Source organism: Neolamprologus multifasciatus, chromosome 2, assembly GCF_963576455.1.
Source record: "Neolamprologus multifasciatus chromosome 2, fNeoMul1.2, whole genome shotgun sequence".
NCBI classification, from domain to species: domain Eukaryota; kingdom Metazoa; phylum Chordata; class Actinopteri; order Cichliformes; family Cichlidae; genus Neolamprologus; species Neolamprologus multifasciatus.
In genome coordinates, this window is record NC_140440.1 from 30,009,142 (window position 1) to 30,034,943 (window position 25,802).

The window sequence follows — 25,802 nt, forward strand, 5'->3', positions numbered from 1 at the left end:
CAAGAGACTGTTTTCTCATTTTAACAGTCATAGGACACATGGGGGTCATAAAGGTTGGTGCTTAATGTGAACCTGTAATAGCACATGAGCCATATGACACTTTATCAAATCAATAGGTCTCCCAGGACAGACACAAGGAGAAAACTATCTGTGAAATGACCTTTGCTAACATCAGGTGATTCTGTTTCAAATGGTTTAATGACACATCATCTTCTGGCACAGGGATTACATTTAAATGTGTATATACATAAATAATCCCATTATGCTACAATAAGGGTCTGCTCTGGTTGACTTTCAGGGTGTTTATGATACAGAAACTATATTTGTAATTCTTTCCTGTAAGCTTTACACACTATCTCATGTCCCCTGGTGTGAAGATCACCTAAATATTCAAGTGAGCAGGGAAGTTTTTAGTGCATGAGGAGAGGGAAAAAAAAAAGAGCAAATCTTCAGGTGATGCTTGGAGTCATGTTTGACTTTACTTTCTGCTATCAAAAGTGATAAACTTTCAGAGGAAATGCTGGGTATTATACAGAAGTGAGAAACTCCAACAGATAAGAGTTACACCAGGAAAAATGATTGCATGATTGCAGCATTAAAAAAAAAATCTTGGAGAGAATTTTCAGCAACATTTTTTAAGCTTTATCTAAAGCTCTTCTTTGTAGGTTTTATCAGCCCATCTTTCACATATGGAATTATTAATGAGTCAGAGGTTACATATAGAAGACTGTAGTGTAAATTCCAATAGGTTCATGAATGCAGCGCCATCTGGTAGTGATAGGAAGCACTTTTCCAAGACTAGGTAATTTCTGTTGACAGTGACAAAGGAGAGACATCTGCAAGTAAAGCCCCATCTTTCACTTGTACACAGAATTATTGAAAATACAAGCTCACATAATATCAAGAACTTCATCCCACAGACAGTGAAACTGAGGAAATGCAATTTTCCATTTAAACTTTAAAACAAGATCAGTAACACACAGAAAAGTCATTTTTTTGCCATAGGAAGGGACTCGAAATTGGTTCAAAGTTATCCAATACTTCAGAACTGTATGGCTCTGTGTATCCTGGTATGCTTTTCGTGTACATTGCAAAAAACAATGACATGGCAGTGGAGGCTATTAAGGCCTGAGCCAAATAAGCTTTCTCACTTTACACACTGGTCAGATTCAAAGGTAAGAGATGTGTTAACTGCAGAAAAACAAAACAAAACAAAGGGCTACTTCTTAACCCTCTATTAATCACAACTTAGTGAGTCATGAGCGAATTGGAATAAATCTTAACATAACTATTCCTACAAGCCCCATTTAGATGCCTGCACTGCATAACTTGATTTTGGGACAAAAAACCCAAAAACAAACAAACAAACAAACAAACAGGCTCAGTCAAGCTACTTAAATCTCAATTCTACACTCCTGACCTTCAGACTAATTTCAGTGTCAATTTATTTGCCTTTAGCGTGTACACCTGTAGAACGGCTATCACACCTCATTAAACCACACTTCAAATATCAACAGTCATATGTTGATACAATATAGAAGAGAATTTTCCTTCACCATGAACAGTTTAACATCACATACAGCATTTGACCTGAGACGATCTGTAACATCTCCCTTTCTCAGTTGCCATCGCCCGCCTTGTCCTTGCTCTTGTCCCGTGGTATGCGGCCCAGGTTAAAAAATTCCAGGTTTGGCCTCATGTCTGTGAGATGGGCGAGCCTGTTAGACATGGCAAAGAAAGCAGCAATGGCGGCTATGTCCCAGGCGTCCTCGCGGTCAAAGCTCGCTTCCTCCAGAGATTTAAAGTGCTGCTCTGTGATGGTGTCGCAGCGACACACGGCCATGGCAAAGTCCAGCATGGCACGCTCCCGAGGGGCCAGGTCAGCATTTTCATAGTTCACAATGACCTGGAGAAAACAGAGCACCAATTAGACCTACAAGTGCGTTTTGCTGATTTATGGCAATTAAGAAAAACCAAACAGGAAGGTCACATGCAAACAGCATCTGTATTAGAGAGTAAAAAAGAGATGTGACAGGCAGCCTAGTTTTAATGTCGCACATCACATAATGAGTGTATATACACAAAATACCTTAAAACACCTTTGTTATAATTACTGGATTTAAGATTATACCTGATCACAGAGTGTGGGGTTCTTTGAGTAGATGCGATGCAGAGCACCGTGGGATACCACACAGTACAGACACCTGTTGTAGATACTGGTTGCCACTACAATCAGCTCACGATCTGCCTTGGTTAATCTACCTGCAAAACAATAGACATTTAAAACTATCGGAAAAATACTGAGTCAAAATTACATTTGCTGCATTTAAGGAAAAGGTGCAAACACTTCTCACAAAAGAACTTATTAATCTCACAAACATGTTCAAATAACAATCAGGTCCTGTACTAAAAGACTGAAGTGAACCTGATCTAGTTAAAGTTTTACCAATAAATCAGTACACCTGCTACTTGGACACCTGAACAATCTTAGGCGCAATCTCAACTCTGTTTAGAATTAAAGCCAATCTGCGCTCAGGCTGTGGTGCATTGTTCAGGACAGATTTTATTTTAGATGTACAGACTTGCAGACAAAAGGCTAATACAAATATGCCTACACCCGGAAAAGTTAATTTACATTGTAGCAACAAAATAGCCAAACAGTGAAAATGGCAGCGATTGTTAATGTTAGTGCTGGAATGAGCCATTTCCCACATTGCATCAAGTTTACGTCCCATCTTGAAGGCTTCTCATTAAAAAGAGAGTTTTTAACAGTGACTCTCGGGTTACACATTACCAAAATGATCTGAAATGAAAATAAACACAACTGAATTTTAAGTTAAGAAAAACAAAACAACCCCTGTTACAGGAATACTCCACAAATATATTGCAGTTGTGATTTCCTCATCAATCCCCTGCAGTGCATGCGAGTATAAAAAGAGCTCATTTTACGTGTGTTGGATATATTCATTCATACTAGGCAATATGATGCATTCTTTTTAAAGGTAGCTGCTAAGAATGCATACCAAATCTGCAGCTCTCCTTACTTTTAAAAAGCAAGGCTGGTGCACACAGACAAATAATGGCTTATGGATTCATTGAACCCAGAGTGCTATAGATATCCTGGAATGTGACAGGATTTACATGTGTAGTTTTGCAAGGGATGCAGGTTTTGAATTTTAGAAATGCTTTTCTGAAAGGAACAATTCATAAACAGGTCACGACTACATGGAGTCAGGGAATCTAACGTCCATCCATCCACACTTTGGCCAATTTAGACTCACCAATTAACCTAACCTCACTAAAAGGGTGTCTTTGAAGCCCGAGTACCCAGAGAGAACATCCAAACGCCACACAGAAAGGCCCTGGACCTCCCTGCTGTGAGGCAACAGTGCTAACCACCACACCACTGTAATGTCTGTCACACACAGTCACACACACATGACAATAAACTCCAAAGACTTTCTCATTCCTACTGAAACTACTAAAAACTCAAGTTGTGTCACCATGGTTCATGTCAGTCTGGGTGTTGTGTTTCTCAGTGGGAAGAGTGGGGCCATTACTGAAGTGTGTGTGCACCTTCCCAGAGTTTGTCCATGCCATTGAATCGCAGACAAAAACGCACCTGCTGCTAAAACAAAGACATACAGCACACAAGCACACCTGTGTCCTTGTTCATCAGTTCGTTGTAGTATGCAAAGAAGGCTCTGAACTCTGCTGGCCTGTGAGACAGAACTTTGAAGACATTAGGCAAAAATCCTCCCTGTAAGGAAATACAGGTTTAATGGGGAGCAGAATAAAGTTCAGCAGACTTAAAGACCTTGAACGCCTCATATGTAAACCTTTGATTCCACTTCCTCCATAAGCTCCACTATATCGTACGGCAGATCTTTCTGGTAAGGAATTGGGTATCGGCTGATTTTCTCTGGTGGAGAGCCACTGGAGGAAGATCTGGTGCACATCGCTGCTGCCACCTCCCCCTTCCCCCGTAACAAGCAACCTGAACGGAGAGACACCTGCAGGGCGGACAGCGCAGTCACGTAAAACCACCCATAAAGTGCGCTTTCTACAAAGTGGAAAAGTGTGGAACAACTTACAAGCTGTGTCAGATGAGGGCGGAACAGCTTCGAGACGAGGTTACTCGCCATGTCAGTCAGCAGAAACTGGAGGCTGGTGTGAGATTAATCTGATCGTCAGTCAGCTACTGCTGTATCCAGGCGGAGTGATTTTCAAGGAAGTCAGACTAATCCTTAAGAGGCACAAAGTTAGAGCTAATGTCGCTAAGTTAAGCAGGGATATTTACCTATCCAGCTTTCAGTCGACTTCACAGTGCGTCACATTACACAATAACTGAAGCAGTATTTACCATTAATCAGCTATCGTGTTAGCAAACATGTCGTTTTTGCTTCGTTTACATGTCAGATGTTAACGGTCTCGTGGAAAACAAACCAATCAAAACCCAGTATGGAGGCACGCCTGCTGCACGTCCACACCCTCACGCACTAGTCCTCCTCACCGACAGGGGTCAGTCTGTGACAGGATTGAAAAGGTTAGCCTGATTGCTGTGGGTCGTTTAAATAGTTAATTAAGCGATGCTTAGATAAGGCAGATAAAATATTTAAATTGTTATTAATATTTATTGTTTAACTTAACTTGTGATTATTACAGCTGACTTTCGTGTTTATCAAAATTAGTGAAGAAAAGAGACGCGCGTTCCTGAGAGACAGAACTGAGGGCATCAACTTCCCAATATCGACCTCTGACTCGGAAGTGACTTTGTTAGGAACAAACGAGCGGCTGGTTTTCGTTCAATACACGAAAAAACATATTTTAGAAAATATAATAAAACGATTTTTGAGTTGGGACTAAACGTAAACAGACCGAAATGTTTTACCATGTAAGTATTTGTATTGCTCTCTGTATATAATCACTAACAGCAGTCTGGTTCTGTTGTTGATACGAGTTTGGCTGGCGTGCTTGTAGCTACTGTAGCTTTGTAAAACTTTATCATACACCCTCAAAAGCTGTTATCACTGTTGCGCTTTTATAGTCGTGTGGAGATGCTACAAGTGTTTTTTCTCTTGTTTTTGAACGGCAGCAGAATAGGTTGAGCAGTGACGTTGTCCACGTCAAGCTAATTTACAAAAGCTTTCTTTTCACAGATTTCTCTGGAGCACGAAATCTTACTACATCCGAGATATTTTGGTCCAAATCTGCTGAACACCGTGAAGCAGAAGCTCTTCACAGAGGTCGAGGGGACCTGCACTGGCAAGTGAGTGACTCTTGTGTTTGACTTAAAAATAGTTTAAAACAAAGGCTAAAAAGAGGCTGAAATTTGACCAGTGGCTTCTGGAAAACAGATGGAGGTTGTTTTGCAATTTAAATAATTTGTTTAATTCTGTCTTGCAGGTATGGCTTTGTCATTGCAGTTACCACCATTGACAACATCGGTGCTGGCGTAATCCAACCAGGCAGAGGTTTTGTCCTCTATCCAGTCAAATACAAGGCCATTGTCTTCCGTCCGTTTAAAGGAGAAGTTGTGGATGCAGTGGTCACTCAGGTTAACAAGGTGAGTGGCAGGTTTAGAGTCTTAAACCACAGTTTTCATTCCACGCTGTAGGAAAGTATTTGCCCCCTTTCTGATTTCTTAGTTTTTTGGGTTTTTTTTGCATATTTGATAATCATAACAAAAAATTGTATCAGAGAGAGGGTTAATATTTAACTTGAGTAAATACAAAATGCAGTTTTAAATGAATTTATTTATTAAGGGGGGGGGGGGGGGGGGGCTATCCAAAACCTAGTTGGCCCTGTGTGAAAAATAATTCCTGCTACATTTTAAATCATATATTAAATATGACTAATCATTTTGGAATTTTTTTTTTTTTTTTTGGAAAGTTGAGTTCAGTTTCACTATCCACACCCAGGCCTGATCACTGTCAAACCTGTTGACTCAAGAACTCACTTAACTTGTTGGGGATTTCTATGTTTGTTTGTTTTGTTTTACCTTACAATATAAAGTGCCTTGAGGCAACTGTGGCACTAGATATATAAAACTGAATTGAATTGAAATAGGACTGGTCTGACAAAGTGATGTAGACTAAAAGATCTCAAAAAGCACCACACTAAAGAAACTCAAGAACAGATGATAAACAAAGTCATTGACACATGTCAGTCTGGGAAGGGTTACAAAGCCATTTAGAATAGAATAGAATAGAATTCAACTTTATTGTCATAGCACATGTCACAGGTACAGGGCAACAAAATGCAGTTTGCATCCATCCAGAAGTGCTTTAGCCATGATATAGATATATTACAATATATATTAGCAATAATATAGATATGTAAGTATATTACAGAAATGGGTCTATTACAGTATGTAATATGTACACGTATGAAGTATCTTATGAATATACTATAACTATAAGTATGTACAGGCTGTAGTGAGTACAAGCTATGTACAGGCTATGAACAGGATATAAATATGAAAAAATATTCATATTCTATACAGAATATGAGATAAAGAACTTTACAGAAATATGAGATATACAGCTATACAGAAATGGGGACTATGCAAGTTGTAAACAGTTATAGAATTAAAAATTATCGTATGATTATTTACACAGAACTATACAGTAGTCGTGTAAAATTTCTAAGGTTTTGGGACTCCACTGAACAACAGTGAGAGCGTTTAACTACAAATGGAAAAATGCATTCAGCTGTCTGTGCATTGAGGCTCTCTGTGACTTGGGTTATGCAGCAGGACAATGAGTCAAAACAAGTACACCTCTGGATGGTTAAAAAACTAAAATGAAAGTTTTGGAGTGGCATAGTGAAAGTCTGGACTTAAATCAGATTGATATGCTTTGGTATCACCTTAAACAGGCCATTCATGATTGAAAACCCTCTAATGTGGCTAAATTCAAAACAATTCCGGAAAGAGAATTGGGCCAAAATTCCTCCACAGCGATGTAAAACATTGCAAATGCATTAGTGGTACGAAAAGTTACTTTTTTACACCGTGTATTCCATCCATCCTATAAGATGTAGAAATATAAAAAAAAATTGTACTTCTGAATTTTCTGAATCATTTTAACAGCCAAACTGTTAAACTAAATGTGTCCAGTTTTAAGAATGAAGTCATGAATTGCTGAAAAGAAATAGTGTTCTGTCTTCCTTTTGAAATGTTTCTAAATATGTCTGTAATTCTTACAGGTCGGATTGTTCACAGAAATAGGTCCCATGTCCTGCTTCATCTCTCGCCACGTGAGTCAGCAAGATATTTACAATTGTGTTTAATTAGTTGTCATTTAGTGCACTTTGCAGTATTTATGTTGTTTGTAATTCAATCTCATGATACATTTCTTTTGCAGTCGATCCCCTCAGAAATGGACTTTGACCCCAATTCTAATCCACCCTGTTATAAGACAGTTGATGAGGTATTGTTTCATTGTTAAGTTGAAACAATAATTGTGTTACAGAAACATGTATTAAAATACATTTCTCTTCTTTGCCTTTTTTGGCTTTTAAAATAAAGTTAAAGTTATCATTATTATGTGTTTAAAAAAAAGTTTTCAGCAAACTCAGACATGTGTTCACATTATAGTGAAGATAAAGGTTAAAACACAAGTGTCAGTTTTGCATTTAAGGATGTTTCTTCCTCTTATTTTTAAGGACATTGTAATCCAGCAAGATGATGAGATCCGGCTGAAGATTGTGGGAACCAGAGTGGATAAGAATGACATTGTAAGTGTTTGTTCTTATTTTTTGAAGAACTACTTCACCCCAAGTTTGTTACTCTTCTTTAGTTAAGTACTTCATATAAACTTAAGCAGGAGTTAATTTCCTAGAAATATAAAAGATGTTCATAGTTACAGGCTCTGAAAAGTTAAGGCAGTGCAGAAGTGCCTTACACCTAGTTTTGGTCACAGGATTTATTGTGCCACGACCAACTCATAGTTTATGACTGGGTTGTGACTCTTCTCCTGAATTATATGTCTCACCTCAGCATCAGTGCTGGTGTGGAAACGGGAGAAATCAAAACACAAAGCAAAGTGATCGCTGAGTTTTCTCCAGAAAGTTTTGCTTTTTTCCAACTCATCCAGCATCTCCCTCTCTGTAATTGGGAAATCTCTGAGCTCCTGCACTAATATATTATTAAAATGGTGGTAAGGACTGACCTGCTTTTACCCTTGTGTCTTCAACCTGGGCTGCACAGGCTATGCCACGTGTGCCAGGTTACAAAAATCACACCTGGTTTATCAGGGCCAGTGTAATGTGTAGTTGATGGCACCATTGCGTCTTTTTGTGTATGTATTTCATTACAGACAAGCATACATCCAATGCAAAAATACCAACTGCATGTTGCAGGATGTGGATAACACTGTGTGTTGGTTGAATGCCGATTGGTTGACAAGTGGGCCAAAATGGGGAAGAGAGCGACCACAGAGTTCTCCACGAATAGGAGAAGTGTGGAAAAAAACCCTCAAAATGTCAACGATTAAAAAGTACAGCATTAAAAGTACAGACAGTAGCTGCAGTGGACACTTTTTCATTGTCTCTAGAACTCGGTTTCACTTCTTCTCATATGTTAATTTGGTCCAACTGGCTGATCAACATCGCAGGCAAGAGTTGCCCATAGACGGGTTGCACCACCCACTTTGTACTCTGTCTCCATCAACAGCAGACATTCTTTGCCAGTCGATGTGCTGTCTGCAAACTGCCAGCGCGCTACAACTGTCCTTGTTCAGGGCATACTTATTAAAGTGTATGGTTCAACAGTCAGATCACTTGTCACATCCAGTTTACAGACGCCAAGACGGTAACAGTAAAAAATCTCAGCTCAACAAATCAGTGTGGGATGCCATTGTGCCTTCATCAATCTTTTATACTTTAAACTAAATTAAAACAAAGTTTTCCTTGTTTTTCAGTTTGCCATTGGATCTCTCATGGATGATTATCTGGGTAAGTTATTAAACTACAGTACATTGTCAGATGGGTCATAGATCTGCTTTTTTTTGTTGTTGTTGGTTTAGTTTGGTTATGATTATTTGCACATAAAAACAACAAGAAAAAACAAAAATAATGGTGTATGTTTTTAAAAAAAAAAAAAATTACCATCTGTATTTTGTTTCAGGTCTTGTGAGCTGATTTTCTTCTGAGGAGCAAGAAACAGTGGGACTTTATTGCGTTGTATCTCAGTTTGTCTGTCTTAATTACTATTAAGACAGACAAATTACTATTTTTCTACTGTTCTGGTATAGAGATGGGGGCCAAGCCCTATAGGCACATCATGTTATTATGCTGTACAGCCTACATTTTTTTTAATGGAAATGTTGTAAGAGTGTTAACAAATTTACTTAAAAATTGCTAACGAATAGAAGTATCCATATTAGTAGTGTTTGTTATTTTGAATGCTCATCATTCCTACATATTTTTTGCTTTTGCGTGTGCTGTAATAAAATATTTAATTTGTTCTTACATCCTTGTGTCAGTGTATGTTTATCTCCCTGTGTTAGCTACAAATGCTATTTGTGAAGGTACTAAGTTTTTAAGTCATGTTCGGATGTTTTGAAATGTGACCAGGCAGCTTTATCCATGCCGTTCAGAAGAATTGTGAACGCGGATATTTCAAGAACGCGCACGTCACGTGGCCGTAAATACGTCAGTGAAGCGCGCCGTCGTTCTTTCTTTCTCTCGTCCTGAAGATGGCGGCAGGGGTGAGTAAGATGGAGAGATGGCCAGCTATAGTGCTTACTTTTAAGTTTCCTGCTGCAATCCGCTAAAAATCAGATGCATCTGCCCTCTTACTGAGTAGCTTTTCACACAGACATTGCTTTCTGAGTGTTTTCTAGCTTTTATAGGGGATATTTGTAAACGATACCATTCAGTATTCCTCCTAACACAGGTTAGCTGTTGCTAACGATGCATTGTAAGTGGAAGACTACGCTCTCTTAGCTCAGGGTTGTGCCACGTTACCTTACCTATTCATCACTTTGAAAACCTCCTCCTCACATCATACGCTTTTTTTTTTATTTTTTTTTTTACCTGAGGGTATCGCTAGAGTTCAGTTTATTTAGTCTCAATTCTGCCGTATATTTAAATTTATTCTCCGAAGTTAAGCGACTCGGTGTTAAGGAACAGCTTATTTGTCAAGAGCGTTTTAAGCCACGTGAAAATAATTTATTTATTTTAGATAACTGGTTAACAGAAATGCAGTCTTCCGTGCAAGTCAGCATGTATTTCAGTTTTGATGTATTTCAGCTTCATCATTCTCCATAGCCTAATCAGCCAGATTTTAATTGGTCCACCCTTTTAATTTGGATGGGATCCTTTTATTTGTGACCATAAAACAAATTAAATGCTGCCTCTTAACGGGTTGGATAGCTTGCTTACCAATTTTATCCAAGTTTGCATGCCTTAAGTAGAATTAGAAAACCGACAGAAGCCTGTTCAGGACTCAGTATATACATTAGTAAAACACCAGGCTATTTCCTGAAAGTCATTCATAGGCCAATCAAATGGTTAGACATCCAGCTTGAAAAGGTGTGGTGCATATATATGCAGTTTGCTTTTAAAAACAGTTGTCTTCCGTTCTTTCAGACTCTGTACACGTACCCAGAGAACTGGCGGGCCTTTAAGGCCCAGATTGCAGCCCAGTACAGTGGTGCTCGCCTCAAAGTTGCCACGAGTGCCCCTGCCTTCACCTTCGGGCAGACGAACCGTACTCCTGCCTTCCTCAACAACTTCCCTCTGGGCAAGGTAAGTACAGCTGGCTTAATCAATTCAATGAATCAATTCCCTTAAATATGCAATTTTGCTTTGCTTTTAGAGGCTCTCTTTTTTTTCCTTCCCACACGAATACGGTTGACTTGTTATTTGTCAAATGCAACTTATGAGCTGGGATTTAACCAGTTTGACAACACACCCTTTTATGTTTCGTAGCCAACAGATCTGCACATGCACCGCTTTGTTCTCTGACTAAAAACACATTGAATGTGTTCAAATGAGTAGTTCTGTCATTTGTGTAGGTACCTGCCTACCAGGGAGATGACGGCTTCTGTCTGTTTGAGAGTAATGCCATTGCTCACTACTGTAAGTCTCACATTTAATAATAATTAAGTGGCTTGAATTCTACACTCTTGTTTTAGAAAATTCCTCAGGGGTGCAGTTAATTCAGTCTAGTATTCGTGATGGGATACAGCACTCAATCAGCAAAACATTTAAATTCACAGGACATTTCTTGACTCAAGGGTTTATCATCATATAGATGGGTCAGACCACATTACTAGTTATATCTATACAGTTTTACCTCTAGTGTATCATTTCATTGATGTGCACAATGTATGATAATTAAGAAAATCTTAAAATGCTGAAGTTGTACTATAATTTAAAAATCAGAACGACTGTGAAACCATAACAGCAACTTTCCTTTTTAAAATCTTGTGTGCGTAGTGAGCAATGATACCCTACGCGGTTCCACTCCTCAGGCGGCAGCCCAAGTGCTGCAGTGGGTGAGCTTCGCTGACTCAGAGATCATCCCTCCTGCCAGCGCATGGGTCTTCCCCACTCTGGGAATCATGCAGTTCAACAAGCAGGTATACAGCTCAGTGTTTCTTAGCTGAAACAATGGCTTCCTAGAGGACTGCACCCTGTTGTTGCACCTTGGTACTGAAAAATAAGATTTACAGTCATTTTTCTTTCTTTTTCTTCCACTGTCCAGGCCACCGAGCAGGCCAAGGAGGATGTGAAAAAGTTCCTTGCTGTGCTGAACCAACACCTGAACACCCGTACCTTCCTTGTAGGAGAGAGGGTCACCCTTGCAGACATCACCGTGGCCTGCTCCATGCTCTGGCTCTACAAACAGGTTTGTCACAGGCGGCTGCACCTTGCGGTACCTTGGAGCCTAACGGCAACACTTCATCTCTGTAATGAAATTTGGGGAGAAAGTTGCACCAGAAGCCATTAACATCTTACTGTACCCTGTAGGTCCTGGACCCTTCTTTCCGTCAGCCCTATCCCAATGTGACCCGCTGGTTTGTCACCTGTGTCAACCAGCCACAGTTCAAGGCTGTCCTGGGAGAGGTCAAGCTGTGTGAAAAGATGGCCCAGTTTGACGGTGAGTCTCCAGCAGTTAGATCAGAAGGCATACATGTTAGACAGTATGAACTCGTAGCCCCAGTGTCTGAAATGTTTAAAAGCAAGAGAGATCTCAGAGTAGAACCCAATTTAAGAATCTATTATTACACCCAATCGTGCTGCCAAGTTTAAGGTGCACAGTGGAGTCGGGCCATACTTCACACTGACACCCCCCCCTCCAGCATTGTCTTCGAGGCTATTTGAAGTTAAGAAAAAAAAGTTTGCATATCTGATTAAATTCATGCCAATACTAACACAGCTAAAATCAGCCGTTGTTGGGCAAATGATTTGAGGGCAGGTTCCTTTCCAACGGATACAAAACCAAAGACGGAACATGACTTTCATTGTTTTGTTCCTCCAGCCAAGAAATTTGCTGAGATGCAGCCCAAGAAAGAGACTCCTTCCAAGAAAGAGAAGGGAGGAAAGGAGGCTGGCAAGCCCCAGGAGAAGAAAGAGAAGAAGAAAGAAGAGAAAAAGGAAGAGAAGAAGCCTGATCCTGAAGAGGAAATGGATGACTGTGATGCTGTTTTGGCTGCAGAGCCTAAAGCAAAGGACCCCTTTGCACACCTGCCAAAGAGGTAGATCCTTTTTCTTTTGTGTATACATTTCATCATTCAGAATTTGTTTCGCTGTAAGCTCACACTTTGTATGGTAATTAAAAATCTATAATGTGGAGTCAGTCTGCAAGTGTTGGGTGTGACCCTTTACCCCAGTAGTTTTCCCTAAATGCTTCTCTGCCTTTAAGAGTGTTAATCAGTTGGTGAAGGCCTATTTCTCTATTGTGCATCTGTAGCAGTCTTTGGCATATTGATCATTTAAAACTCGTTATGTGGTTTCACATGTTGAGTTTTGACATTCCTATGCTCTCGACTCTGTGGAAAGATGGTCCCCTATCATTTGGCAAGACTGTGCCCATTTAATGGCACCAAGTCTTAATCTAACAGGGGAAAATAAAATCAAGACCACATTCATCCCAGTCATCTCTGAATTCAGTGAGTAAAAGGCTGGTTCATGCTGTGGCCACAAACAGAATGTAGCTTTGAGATGCATAGTTGCCCTTCAGGGTTGACTTGTATATCTGTGGGTCAGCTGGCTTAGGTCTGATGAGTTTTTGGGGGGGTCACTGTGCAGACTTGTCTGCAGAGAATTTACATTACAATTTGCAAACTACGCGTATACCCCAGGCAGTGGACTTGGAGAAGTATAAAAGGAACGACTACTTGGTCACGTCGTCTCCAGCTGTCCATGTCTGCAACAGAATAGAATCAAGGCTTTATGGTATTTAAAGATTCTCTTTGAAGTAAAGATGGCAGAGTCATGTGGGTATTTATAAGCTCGGGTTATTGTCAGTGGCAAATCCTGGCTTTAAATGTCCTTTTATAGTCCTGTAGGACCCACAAAATTTATGGTTGTAGGCATTCAGTAACTGTTCCTACTTTTTTTTTTTTTTTCTTTTCTTCAGTGATCTCAACCTAATTTCTGCACCTCGTTCTCTTCACCTTGCATGTCCACGGATCACATAACTCCTGACATTTCCTTTTTTCATTTTAGCGCATTTGTTATGGATGAGTTCAAGAGAAAGTATTCCAACGAGGACACCTTGACCGTAGCCATTCCCCACTTCTGGGAGCACTTTGACCGTGAGGGCTACTCAATCTGGCACAGCCAGTACAAATATCCCGAGGAGCTCACACTTACCTTCAAGAGCTGCAACCTTATCACAGGTGAGACTCAGCAGCAGTCATTTTATAAAACGCCTTTGGTCTCATGAGTATCTAAAGTTACTTTATTATTATGGTTGTTTATTGGTTGGAAAGCAAACGCAGAAAAGGCTTTATTTTCTTCCCTGGTCTTACATCTTTGTCTTTGCTGCTTCATGTGCTGGCGTGAATTTCCTCCATCTGTTTAGGTTTGCTCCTATGGCCCGGGAACAACTTGGGATCAGAGGCAGTTCTGTGCATATGGGAATTTTTCTGAACGTCTGTAGACTTCTAAGACGGCTCTCATGTAGCCTTAAAGAGGGGATTAGAGGAGACAGTGCTGGGACTTGCTACACAGGACGGATCATTTTAAATGCATCTTAACTTGTGTTCTTGTTGACTGCAGTGGGTACTGCTGGTTTTCTCAGTCCTGGTGTAGATTTAGGTTTTAGTCTCATTTAAATCATTTGGACTGATTCTAATTCTAGGTTGGAATTTAATCTTGCAGTTTTTCAGGAAAGCTGATTACACCAGTTTTCAAAGAATGTGTAAATTGGGATAAATAAGGCTTGGCATTGCTAAAACCATGATTTGTTTTTTAAAAATAAGTGTTAAGTACCTTTTGTCAAATGTTAAATTGGTCATCTTCAGGTCTTCAGTGACGTTCTTGTAAGGAGTTTGGACATGTTTGAATCAACTTCAGAAACGGGTCTGTACTACAATTAGGAGAAAAGCAATTATTCCCCTGTCATTGGGCAAGGCAGTGTCCTGTCATGACACACAGTCTTAATCAGACGGGGGAAGAGAAACTGCAAGCCATATTCATCCCAGTCATCTCTGTTTTAAGTGAGTTTAAGGCTGGTTCATGCTGTGGTCACATTAAACAGGATCAGAATTGCCCCACAGGCATTTTTGTTTTTGTTCTACATGTAGAAAGACAGACGTTCCTTTAGATATGGATCAAATAGAAGATGTCCTTGACGTGTTGATAAAAATCAAAATGTCTCAAATCTCTGGTTGCACCTCACAGGTATGTTCCAGCGCCTGGACAAACTCAGAAAGAATGCCTTTGCCAGTGTCATCTTGTTCGGCACCAACAACGACAGCAGCATCTCTGGCATCTGGGTCTTCAGAGGCCAGGAACTGGCCTTCACTGTAAGTATTAGATTTTTAACATGCTTTGTTCAATGTTTTGATTTGATAATGTCCCCAGTGTCAAGAATGTACTGTTTCTCACATTGATTTGGGCATTTCCTCATGTGTCGAGGTGAAATGCATGGATTGCAGCTCTGTTAGGATTAACATTCCAGTCAGTGTTTTTAAATTACCCCTGTTTTTGGGCAAGGCAGTGTCCCATTATGACACGCAGTCTTAATCTAACGGGGGAAGAGAAACTCAAGACCATATTCATCCCAGTCATCTCTGGTTAAGTGAGTAAAAGGCTGGTTCATGCTGTGGCCACAAACCGTATTGCAGTTTAAGACAATTGTCCTTGAATAAAGACAGATTTGGTTGTGCAGGTATTTGTTGGTTACTGACCTAAGCTGACTTTTGAACTCTGTGGATTGTCATGTCTATTTTAGGCAGAAAAACATTGCTTTTGTGCAGTGGACATGTGCACACACCAAACTTTACTTTTAAATTTCGAACTATAATTATTGATACTGCTGTATTTAGGCTGTTGTCACAGAAAACCACTCTGTTTTATACAGTTGTTGTGAAAATGGAAAAAAAAAACATTTGAGGAATGTTGAGATCTGGCATTCATATAAAGTGTTCCGTAGCCTACATGGTCTGCATTTAAATGCATTCTGTTATGGTTCGTCTATCGCCTTGATAGGTAGGATGGAATGTGTCATCTAAAATCGGATAGTGATGTTGATGATACATTTGGATTAAAAGCTGAGGGTAATTAATTTGAATTCAACCCCCCCCCCCCCCCCCCCTTCTTTTCCTTCTTGTGACTTTCCTTCCCAGCTCTCTCAAGATTGGCAGATTGACTACGAATCATATGACTGGCGCAAGCTGGATCCAAACAGTGAAGAGTGCAAAACCATGGTAAAGGAGTACTTTGCCTGGGAGGGAGACTTCAAGCATGTGGGTAAAGCCTTCAACCAGGGCAAGATCTTCAAGTGAGAGGACACTGATAGTCAACAAAAGCACTCTGCGCTTCTGCTCTCCAACACTTAAAACCAATGGACATTGAGCCACACATGCTTACTTACCTGCAGGAATGACAGTATTTGAAGACAAGAAAGAAGTTTCTCTGTGGCCTTCAAAGTGGTTTTCTGGTTGTTTGACGTGCGAAATAAAGCATTTCCCTCAATGCTATCTCTCTCTTTAATGTCCATTGTGTGTGAATTCTATCTGAATGTATTTCTGTTAAGTTTTGTTTTGAGAATAAGCAAACAGAAATATTTAGGGTTTTCTTAACTTCAAATCATGTGTACCAAAAACAGAAAATGACCTTGCAGTCTATGGTACAACAGTGCCTGCACATGCTAATAGGCAGTGGTTAGGTTTTGAAACATGCAATGAAAAGTTCAACCAGAAGAGGGCAGTAAAACACTGCTTTTTGGCTTTATCCAATTACTTAACCTTGGGCTCAGTAGGAATCTTGTGACGCACTTCTGCAGCTGATTTTGTGACTCATCAGGTTTAATGTCTAGTTGTCTTGGAACATGTATAGGGTGTTTTTAAATTTCTAACTCTTGCAAACCATATGTGGGTTTACTATTCAAATGGTAAGCCAACTTAAAACTGTAGATTCTTCAAGTCCCTGTAGAGGGCAGGCAAAGACTTAACACTGAAGGCTATTGAATACACCACATCTGGTAGAGAAAATGGCTGGGCTGAATCTGTGGTTTGAGAAGATGGGAATGTTGTCTGCCTTAAACTATGGGTTCTTGTTTTGAAGTAGTCTGTGCTTCCCTATGGAGATGACTGAAACAATTCTTTATAAGGAACTCCTCTTGGATACACGAGGGCAAGAGCCAATCACATAAAATCTGTACTTTGTTACCATGTTTACGCCATGAAAACACCAAAACACTAAACTTGATAAGCATCAATAAAACGTGTTTCAGTTTTGGAGTCGACAGTGGTTGAAAAGGCACACTAACTCCAAAGTAAAACAATTCTTTAAGACTTAGAAGTTCAGAGCAGATTTTCACATTAAACTTGTAACTTGTTTAAAGCGCCAAATGCACATGTATATATGTAGTCTGTAAGTGGAAAATGATTGTTTGGTGTTTTTTTCTGACAATGATAAGTTTGCGTGCATGGCTGATATAAAAATGTAGAGAGAGCCACACCCCAGTCCAATGCTGAAATACCATGTTTCAGAACCTACTTCTGCAAGTTGGTATTGCTAGGGTAAAAAAAGAGGAAAAGAAAACGGGGATAACCATAATCCACAGTTTCCTGTGTGGTACATCAATTTACTTGTTCTTTTAACGTCTGCCTGAATGCCCAACTCAAAGCTAAACTCTTTCTTTTGTAATGGCAGATGCTTTGAATAAATTTTGTCTGTTGGCGTTGAACTGTGAGCACAAAGCTTTTGGCTTCATCGGACACACCCAACCATACGAAAGTTTGTTGAACACACTTGATCATTTGTTGTTGAAATTTCCCCACACCTGCTGCCTGGCGTTTCTTTGTTTGTCGCAGCATTGTCTGTTGCAGGTAAAACGGGGCACCTGGACGAGCCCGTGTAATGAATCCAGATTATTCAGGCACATATTGATTTAACTCCCCTTTAATATCAAACATGTGACACATTTAGTACGCTTGACTGTGGTTTGATCACTGTGTTGCGCATTAAACTTAAAAACTTCTCGGGTGGATGCAGGGGCTTTCTTTCTGACACACTCATCCACACACTCCTGGGAGATGCACAGGAGAGGACTCTCATCTCCGAGTGAGTCAGATGTGTGATTTTTTCCTACTTGCTAAGCGTGATTCAAGATCATTTTGGCGCAACCATCTTCCACCATGGTGTGGACTCAGGGAAGCCATTTTAGTTTGTTCTGTAGTCTCATGGAAATCAGAAAATGGAAATGTTCCCACAACAGCGAAGCACCCAAGTCCTTGAACACATGACTCACTCATCCTGTGGATCACGGTGGAAGAGGGCTGTAACTTGAGCAAATAACTTTGACTTCACTCGCACCACAGCGGCAGTTACAAAAGTGCTGAAGGATAACCCTTTGATTGCTGAAGGAGTGGCGTTACCAAAGCTGTTTTGTAAGTCAAATATGAAATGACTCTGAGCAGAACCCATGCAGCTTTAATCATTTTGAGGCAAGCTTCCTGCCAGATGGAGGCAGCATCAAGTCCACACAATATGCTGTGCCTGTTTTGTATTTAGAAGCCTCAGAGTTAAAAAACTAAACTGAAGCAAGCCACGAGAACAATGAGCTGTCTTATGCCAAAGAGCAACATTTTCTCTTCCAGTCCTGCCAACCTTCCTCCCCCTGGTCTTTATTTCTCACTTGGCCACACACTCACTACTTTTTCCTTCCTCTACTGATCCTCGTTTTCTGGACATTTTTTCTCTCTCTTCTGTGTGCTCGCATGAGGAGGGGTGGGGATTCTTGAAAGCAGTTGGATCAGCGAGGAGCCCTGTAAGGGAGGAACACAGAGAGCTGATGTATTGTTTCACCACACAAGGTCCCTGTGTGGCTGTCAGCTCGCAGTAGGAGCTCTGGGCATGGTATGCATGTGCTGAGCATCTGGTGTTGCGAGACACACATCTGGAAAAGGGTGAGGTAGTCAGTGGAGGGCTTGGAACAGCAAGGTGAAGCAATCTGACACAGTTTTCATGAAAGGAAAGCTACCACTGACGTTCCTGTTGTGTGGGTTAAGCATGTCTATGGATTATGAGTGTGTAGATTTTGTGTCTTTAAGTCATCTTTAAAGGCCTTACATGTGTCTATTTTACACATATTTATAGCTCTGCTTATTGTCACAGGCCAGCTGGCCAAAACAAGAGCACATCACTCTTGTCACAGTTGGAGAGACATCTCTGGGCGGATAGAAACAACACTCAGCCACCACATAATCCCACCCTTAGACTTTTATGGGGTTTCCCTACACTCTAGTATGTTGCTGGGTTTTAAATTCCTCTAACACACTCACACGCACACACACTAAATTTGAGCAATACAAATGAGGTCAGGAAGATGGATCCTTAGTCAGCACCCAGCGCGACTTCAAGTCAAATGTCCTCTATTTTTGAGGCAGGGCCAAGAAGGAAAATATGAAGTTTAAAGACTGCAACACTTTACAGATAGTTACACATGCATATATACATGCGGTATATCATATTATATCCTCTTAGATAAGAAACGTGACCTTGAGATCTTCTGTTTGGTGAGAGGGTCTTTTTATGGCTTTAGTGCAGTCAAAGTGTGCGAGCTGCACATTTCTCTGCAGCTCTATAGCTCTAAAACGCAGCCCTAGAATGGAATGAGGGAGGTCAAAGGTGAGAATGTTCAGGGGAAATAGCTAAAGGAGGCAGGGAAAGAAAAGATTAGATCTTTTGCAGTAGTCACCAAGCACTCCGGACAACATAACACGAAACATCCGCTGCAAGTACCAGCTTTAAGTTGAAGCAGTTATTGTCATCCGTGAAGAGATTATTAATAAGTTGTTTGTTGGTGAGTTTGTGTTGCCCTGCAACAGAGTTTGTCGGTGTGAAAGTAGAGAAGAAAGTGCGTGACACAAGTCAAGAGAGAGGTATGGAGAGAAAACAGACAGCCCCTGCACTTTTGGACATGAAACCCCAGAGTTGCTTCTGGCTCATGTTACCAGAATCTGGAGGTGGGGCGTGTTGTCAAACTAAGCCAAACTACAATAATGCACTGCCATGACTACTAAGGCAGAAATATTGCATGTTGGAAAAACATTCAAAATAAATAAAAATGTGTTCTCTTTAATAAACCTTTATAGTTGGTTCACTACCCTATAAGGGTGGAGGACGGTGCATTAGGAAATATTACTTTCAAATGTTAGTCATAATAGCTCCACAGTTGTGGTTTGGGTGTGTACTCAATGTTCAGTGTTTAAAATAGCCCTAGGCTATCTTCACACGAAAAAACAAATGTGCGTTGCTAGAAATGCAGAACTAAAAACAGGTACCACTGTTGTCTCACTTCAGTTCAAAACGTTCTGTTAAGAAAGAAGCCGTTTAGACTTGTATTAGCAGAGGGGTACCCCCCACTTCACTCATCGGTTCTTCGTGTACTGACTTGCTGGCCGTTTACATTATACTCATGTGAGTGAGCGCATCAACATTTTTAGCTATGACTGGAATGTGCAGCTTGGGATCATATCTGCCTGCACAACGGATGGAAGTGGAGCGAGAGATCAATAGCTGAAAACAGTTGATAGTGAATAGCTGTCAGACTCTGTGAAGAAAATGATCACAGTAATCTAATCAGATTCACAAAGGCGTGCGTCAGTAATGTGTCAGATCACTTGCTTAATTTTCTGGGGGCTATGTGTTACAATACACTTGACCAACATAAATTTACCGGAGGTTTCCAGGAACTTATTAAGCCTGCTGTAGGGTGGTGACAACAAGACCAAATGTGCGGAAGGCGTTCCAAGCATCGGGCTGTTTAGATGACTCTTTTGTGCAGACAAAAAGGTTTGTTCAGGCTGAAATGGAAAGACAAGACGGGAGGGGGATAATAATCTTCTTTAAAAACTGTTATAAACTTTGTGAAAAAAAGTGGGGCAGAGTTCCTTACTACATAACAAACTGCTTTTTGGGCATGTGATATTTATCCATACACACACACAGGGCATTGCTATGGAAACATCCCTGCAAGTACCTGCCCCCTTGCTTATTATGTTGCTATAGTAGCCATCCCAGAATAATCTTTTTTTTTTCTTTTTTTTTGACTCACTCCCTCGTGTTTGTGACTCATAGCTTGCAGTGGAAACCACAACTCGATCTGTCTCTTATTCCCCCTTTTTCCTGACATTCTCTTCTCTACCAAAGGAACAGCTTGTCATTCTGAGTCATCAGCATGTGCTCGTGTGTGCCCTGTAAGTCAGCATGTGCATGCGAGAGAGCAAGAACTGAGGGGAATTCCAAACAGATTACCAATAGACGAGTTACTATGGTGATAGCAAATAACAGGCAGCGTGACCTGTGTGTCGCAAGATAGTTTATCTTGAGTACTGCACATTCATGAGGCGCCAGTGATTTCTTTGTAGTTTTAATCTCCTCATAGATACACTCTGCTCTCAATGATTATTTGAGGTCCACTTTGTTTTGAGAAGCTGCAGCTTGTAGTCTACTTACCCACAGCGCTCTGGGGCTAGCGTAGCACAGAATTGCATACGTGGTAATACATTGCATCTGACGTAACAAATGGTGCATGTGGTAATTCAGTTATGGGGAAACTTCTTAATGATGGGGTGATCCGTTTTCATTCCACAGGTTTGCTAATTTGCCAGCAAGACGAAATTCAATTATCTGTGCTAATTAAATTGGTTAAATAGTTTTTTAAACAGGACTTTACCCAGTACTCAACTTGCAAAGCAATTTGAAAGGTGACATTCTACTTTTATTACAAGGATTTAAACTTCCCTGGCTTGAACAGTCTCAACACAGTTGAAGACAGTAGAGTGATTTTAGTCTTGTTGAATTGCAGATATGTTTGGAAATAATATAAGCATTAGAACAAGCCATGTACACCGTCCTTACAGAAGTAACAGCAGGCATCATCCCAGTATTCAAATATTCCCTTACAAGTACATGGTTTGTATGTAAAAGTTCTTACCACGACAATGACAGTGTGAAGGCTAACTGCAGAGCATTATTATGAAGGTACAGCCCCCTTAGCTTTATGACAGTTTAACATGAGCTCCCACTCACTGCTTACATTTTTGTTTCCTCATCGTACTGCTTTCATAGTATCATTTTCAACAGTAGCAGGCATCTGTTTCCTCAGCAATAGCCCTGTAAATGCATTCCACATTACCTGCTGTAGCCAGTCTGCAGCTCCACTACCATGGAACATTTAACAGCTAAGGACAAAACTTAAAATATTAAAATTTGTGCTGTATATCCAAAGTTCAAATACAACCCCAATTCTTAAAATGTTGGGATGCTGTGTGAAATGTAAATAAAAACAGAATGCAATGACTGTCAAATCTCATAAGCAAATTTTTTTTTTCACAATAATTCAAAGAAAGCTGAGACCATTACCGTTACCAAAAGTATTAGCTCATTTATGACCCCCATTTCAGTTGGGTTGGGGTTAACAAAAGACTGCAAAAGTAAGTGGCACTGCTGGAGGAATTTTTTGCATCTAGGTCAGTGAGATGACCTTAGAGAGGCAGAATTTTTCCCAAATAAAGATGGGCAGACGGTCAGCAATATGCAAAAAACTGTCCACTAAGTCTGGAACAATTTCAGAATAATGTTTATCAAAAATCATAAAGTGTTTAAAAAACTAATTTATGACAGTACAATAAGATCAGTAGAAAATGTTGTGCACAAGGCAAGGCAGAAAATTAGTACTGGATGCCTGTGATCCTCGTGCTCTTAAGCAGCAGGTGCCCTTAAGCAGCAGGCATGATTCTGTCATGGAAATCAGTGAATGGGCTCAAGAATACTTCCAAAAATTATTTTTTTCTGTGCAAAGATTTCACTATCCCACCTACAAATGCAGGCTAAAGCTCTGCCATGCAAAGAAGAAGCCGTAATTGAACGCAATCCCGAAACATTGCCACCTTCTCTGAGCCAAAGCTCATTCAAAATGGACTGAGGCAAAGTGGAAAACTGTTTTGTGCTCAAATGAACTGAATTTAGAAATGTATTTTCGAAAACATCGACATCACATCCTCTCGACTTAAAGAAGAGAAACAGTCATCTGGCTTGTCAATCACTACTCAAAAGCCTACATCTCTGCTGGTATGGGGATACATCAGTGCCTATGGAATTGGCAGCTTGCATCTGGAAAAGGCACCATCAATGCTGAAAGTTACATACAGGTTTTAGAGCAACTTATACTCCCATCCCATCTTTTTCAGAAAAGACCCTGCATATTTGATTTGATTTGATTTGATATACCTTTATTAGTCCCACAAGGGGAAATTTCATAAGGCTGCCGACCTATTGCACGCAATGGCGGCGCCATCTTACCCTCCGACCATACATACATTACACAAAACATCAGATGGGGAAGACAGGTCAGAGAGGTATAACAATGGAAAATGCACCACATGAGGAAAGATAAGGAAACAAAATAACTCCCCCCAGACTGAGCTCCAACAGGGAGATCAGTTTGAGAACAGAAAAAAACACCTCTGCACATAGCACATGAAAAAAAAAAACTCTTAATACACCAAAGAAACACATGACAAGCAACAGGGGTGGGTAAAGGGTGAGAGACAGCCGATTTAGACAGTACATCCGGGCCTGCAGCCTGTGCGCTGGTCTCCTTGATCCACCATCAGCATTGGAAGGGAATAAGCGTCGAAGGCGTTTGGAAAGGGAGGGAGGATGAGTGTGTGCATATCAGTGTATATGTATGTGTGTGCGTGTCCAGAGTTCAGCTGAGACAGTGTCCTCCGCCCTATCAGGCTAAGTAAACAGTCTCACCAATATTTCACCAATGCAATGCTAAACTGCACACTGCAGCTATGACAAAAAGCATAGTTTTATGGATAAAGAATCAGGCTGCTGAACTGTCCTGCGTGCATTTCCCAGTGACTCTGAAAAATTGGTTTATGCATGTATTACTTCTAGGCTGGACTACTGTAATTTGTCATTATCAGGATGCCCTAAAAACTCCCTGAAAAGCCTTCAGTTGATCCAAAATCCTGCAGCAAGAGTACTGATGGGAATAGAAAGAGAGGAAATATTTCTCCTGTCTTCATTGGCTCCCTGTTAAATCCAGAATTGAAGTTAAAATCCTGCTCCTCACATGCAAGGTCTTAAATAATCAGGGCCCATCTAATCTTAATGACCTTATGGTGCCATATCGCCCCATTAGAACTCTTCGCTCTCAGATTGCTTTTAAGATTAGGCTTAAAACTTTCCTTTTTTGCTAAAGCATGTAGTTATGGCTGGATCAGGTGGCCCTGAATCCTCCCTTAGTTACGCTGCAATACTTCTAGGCTGCTGGGGGATTCCCATGATGCATTGAGTGCTTCCTCTTTAGTCATCTTTTTCACTCACTATGTGTTTATACATCTCTCTGTATTTAATTATTTGTTATTATTAGTCTCTGTCTCTCTTCCACAGCTAGACTTTGTCCTGTCTTCCCCTCACCCCCAACCGGTTGCGGCAGATGGCTGCTCCCCCCTGAGCCTAATTCTGCTGGAGGTTTCTTCCTGTTAAAAGGGAGTTTTTCCTTCCTACTGTCACCAAAGCACTTGCTCATAAGGGGTCATATGATTGTTGGAGTTTTTTCTGTTTTCTTTGTATTTGTAATCGTTTTCTTTGTAGACTCTTTACCTTAGAATATAAAGCACCTTGAGGCAACTGTTGCTGTGATTTGGTGCTATATAAATAAAATAGAAAGACAAAGATAAACTGAGTAAATACAAAATGCGGTTTTTCATTTATTAAATGGGAAAATGCTATTCAAAAAACAACCTGGGCCTATGTGGAAAAGTAATTGCCCCTTAAAGCTAATAACTGGTTGTGCCACCCTTGGTGCCAAGAACTGCGATGTTTGCAATAACTGGTGATGAGTCTTTCACATCAATGTGAAGGAATTTTGGCCCAATCAATGATCTGTTCGATCACAAATGCCCCATTTAAGATTAGGCAGACGCATCTATTTGCTGAATCTCTAAGCAAATGAGGCCTGCTGTTCTTTGGATGTTGCCCTCGGTTCTTTTGTGACTTTCTGGATGAGTCATTGATGTGCTCTTTGAGTAATGTTGGTAGGACAGCCAATCTTGGGAAGGTTAATCAGTGTTCCCAGTTTTCTGCATTTCTGCATAATGGCTCTCACAGTGATTCCCTCAAGTCCCAAAGCCTAATAAATGGCTTTGTAAGCCTTTCCAAACTGATAGATGTCAGTCCCTTGGTGATCTGTTCTCGAGTTTCTTTAGATTGTGGTGTGATGGGTGTTTTTTTCCCCCTCAAACTTTTAGCCAACTTCACGTTGTCAAACAGGTTCTATTGAAATGATTTATTGATTCAGCAGGTCTGGCAGTAATCAAGCCCGGGTTTGGCAAGTGAAAACTGTATTCAGCTTTTAAAAAAATATGGTTAATTCATTCTCAGTTGTGGTTATTTGCATGACATCTCATTAAACATTTTGCTTTGGCTGATACTGAAAACACATTCTAGTGGGATTTCATAAGTTCAAAGCTCTGTATTTTCAGTTCAGTTCAATCCTCAATTCAGGAGTCCAGTCCATGTTAAGAAGCTAAAATTCCCAGTCTTATCACTCAGCCCGATCATTCACATTCATCTAGAGTTAAATCTGCAGCAATTCTAGCGAATCCTCCGCAGCTAAGTTCGCAGCACTTGCACCAACACATTCGAGTTAGTTTTCTCATGAATTGCATCCCACTCCTGTAAGCAGAAGGTGATGATTCCTCTCTTTAGCTCATGTGGCAGTAGTCCACATGCAATAATTTCTGACGTTTAAGTTTTTCAATACCAAGTAATATGAAACTGATCAAAGTTTATGTGTGGAATTCAGGTGAGGGGCGGAGTTGTTTTCTTTTTTCTTAATAGGGTGATATGTTTAGCTTTGATTTTTACATCTGCATAAGCCATTTGTACGGAAGTTCATTCAGTCCACTATAATGAGCCTTATATAATAAAAAAAGAAAAAAAAGAAAAAAACCCTTAGCCTCTTTCTGTTATTCCAGGAAGCTTTGGTTAGGTAAATCTCTCTTGTTGTTCACATGTTGGTGATTATCGGCTTACTGTTTCCTGTCTTGCAACTTTCAGCCTTTTGCAGGCTCTCTGCTCTCTGTCGGCCA

At 40.4% G+C, this 25,802-nt stretch overlaps 3 protein-coding genes and 1 long non-coding RNA gene across 5 annotated transcripts; 2 read left to right on the plus strand and 2 right to left on the minus strand.

Moving 5' to 3' along the window:
* Nucleotides 1-457: 457 nt before the first annotated feature.
* On the minus strand, nt 458-4,516 carry LOC146524775 (uncharacterized). The gene is made up of 5 exons (XM_085135561.1): nt 4,095-4,516; nt 3,840-4,013; nt 3,661-3,760; nt 2,132-2,262; nt 458-1,906 (listed from the first exon to the last, which is right to left on the minus strand). The coding sequence occupies exons 1-5, from the start codon at nt 4,143-4,145 to the stop codon at nt 1,619-1,621; spliced, it is 744 nt and encodes a 247-aa protein (XP_084991687.1). The 5' UTR covers nt 4,146-4,516; the 3' UTR covers nt 458-1,618.
* A 148-nt stretch (nt 4,517-4,664) lies between these two features.
* polr2g (RNA polymerase II subunit G) lies at nt 4,665-9,474 on the plus strand. Of its 2 annotated transcripts, XM_085135575.1 has the most exons (8): nt 4,672-4,894; nt 5,160-5,269; nt 5,407-5,566; nt 7,210-7,260; nt 7,368-7,433; nt 7,669-7,740; nt 8,925-8,958; nt 9,131-9,474. In XM_085135575.1, the coding sequence occupies exons 1-8, from the start codon at nt 4,883-4,885 to the stop codon at nt 9,142-9,144; spliced, it is 519 nt and encodes a 172-aa protein (XP_084991701.1). In that variant the 5' UTR covers nt 4,672-4,882; the 3' UTR covers nt 9,145-9,474. The 2 variants fall into 2 exon arrangements, with proteins under 2 accessions (XP_084991711.1, XP_084991701.1); XM_085135585.1 differs by lacking the exons at nt 8,925-8,958; nt 9,131-9,474 and adding an exon at nt 8,041-8,905 and having other exon boundaries at nt 4,665-4,894; nt 7,669-7,772.
* Nucleotides 9,475-9,613: 139 nt separating this feature from the next.
* Nucleotides 9,614-16,163, plus strand: eef1g (eukaryotic translation elongation factor 1 gamma). Its single transcript, XM_085135550.1, has 10 exons — nt 9,614-9,713; nt 10,597-10,755; nt 11,025-11,088; nt 11,449-11,591; nt 11,717-11,860; nt 11,983-12,112; nt 12,494-12,710; nt 13,684-13,856; nt 14,863-14,987; nt 15,810-16,163. The coding sequence occupies exons 1-10, from the start codon at nt 9,702-9,704 to the stop codon at nt 15,966-15,968; spliced, it is 1,326 nt and encodes a 441-aa protein (XP_084991676.1). The 5' UTR covers nt 9,614-9,701; the 3' UTR covers nt 15,969-16,163.
* LOC146524778 (uncharacterized) lies at nt 16,018-24,371 on the minus strand. Its single transcript, XR_014869820.1, has 2 exons — nt 20,369-24,371; nt 16,018-18,455 (listed from the first exon to the last, which is right to left on the minus strand). It is a non-coding gene; the product is annotated as an uncharacterized LOC146524778 (long non-coding RNA).
* Between the last annotated feature and the right edge of the window lie 1,431 nt (nt 24,372-25,802).

Coding starts and splice junctions, on each gene's coding strand:
- LOC146524775 (XM_085135561.1), bottom strand. CDS start 4,145: ATGGCGAGTAACCTCGTCTCGAAGCTGTTCCGCCCTCATCTGACACAG. Junction 3,761..3,839: donor TGGAGGAAGTGGAATCAAAG/GTTTACATATGA, acceptor ATTTCCTTACAG/GGAGGATTTTTGCCTAATGT. Junction 2,263..3,660: donor ACTGATGAACAAGGACACAG/GTGTGCTTGTGT, acceptor ATTGTTTTGCAG/GTAGATTAACCAAGGCAGAT.
- polr2g (XM_085135575.1), top strand. Junction 5,270..5,406: donor GAGGGGACCTGCACTGGCAA/GTGAGTGACTCT, acceptor TCTGTCTTGCAG/GTATGGCTTTGTCATTGCAG. Junction 7,741..8,924: donor GAGTGGATAAGAATGACATT/GTAAGTGTTTGT, acceptor CTTGTTTTTCAG/TTTGCCATTGGATCTCTCAT.
- eef1g (XM_085135550.1), top strand. Junction 11,861..11,982: donor TGCTCTGGCTCTACAAACAG/GTTTGTCACAGG, acceptor TGTACCCTGTAG/GTCCTGGACCCTTCTTTCCG. Junction 13,857..14,862: donor GAGCTGCAACCTTATCACAG/GTGAGACTCAGC, acceptor TGCACCTCACAG/GTATGTTCCAGCGCCTGGAC.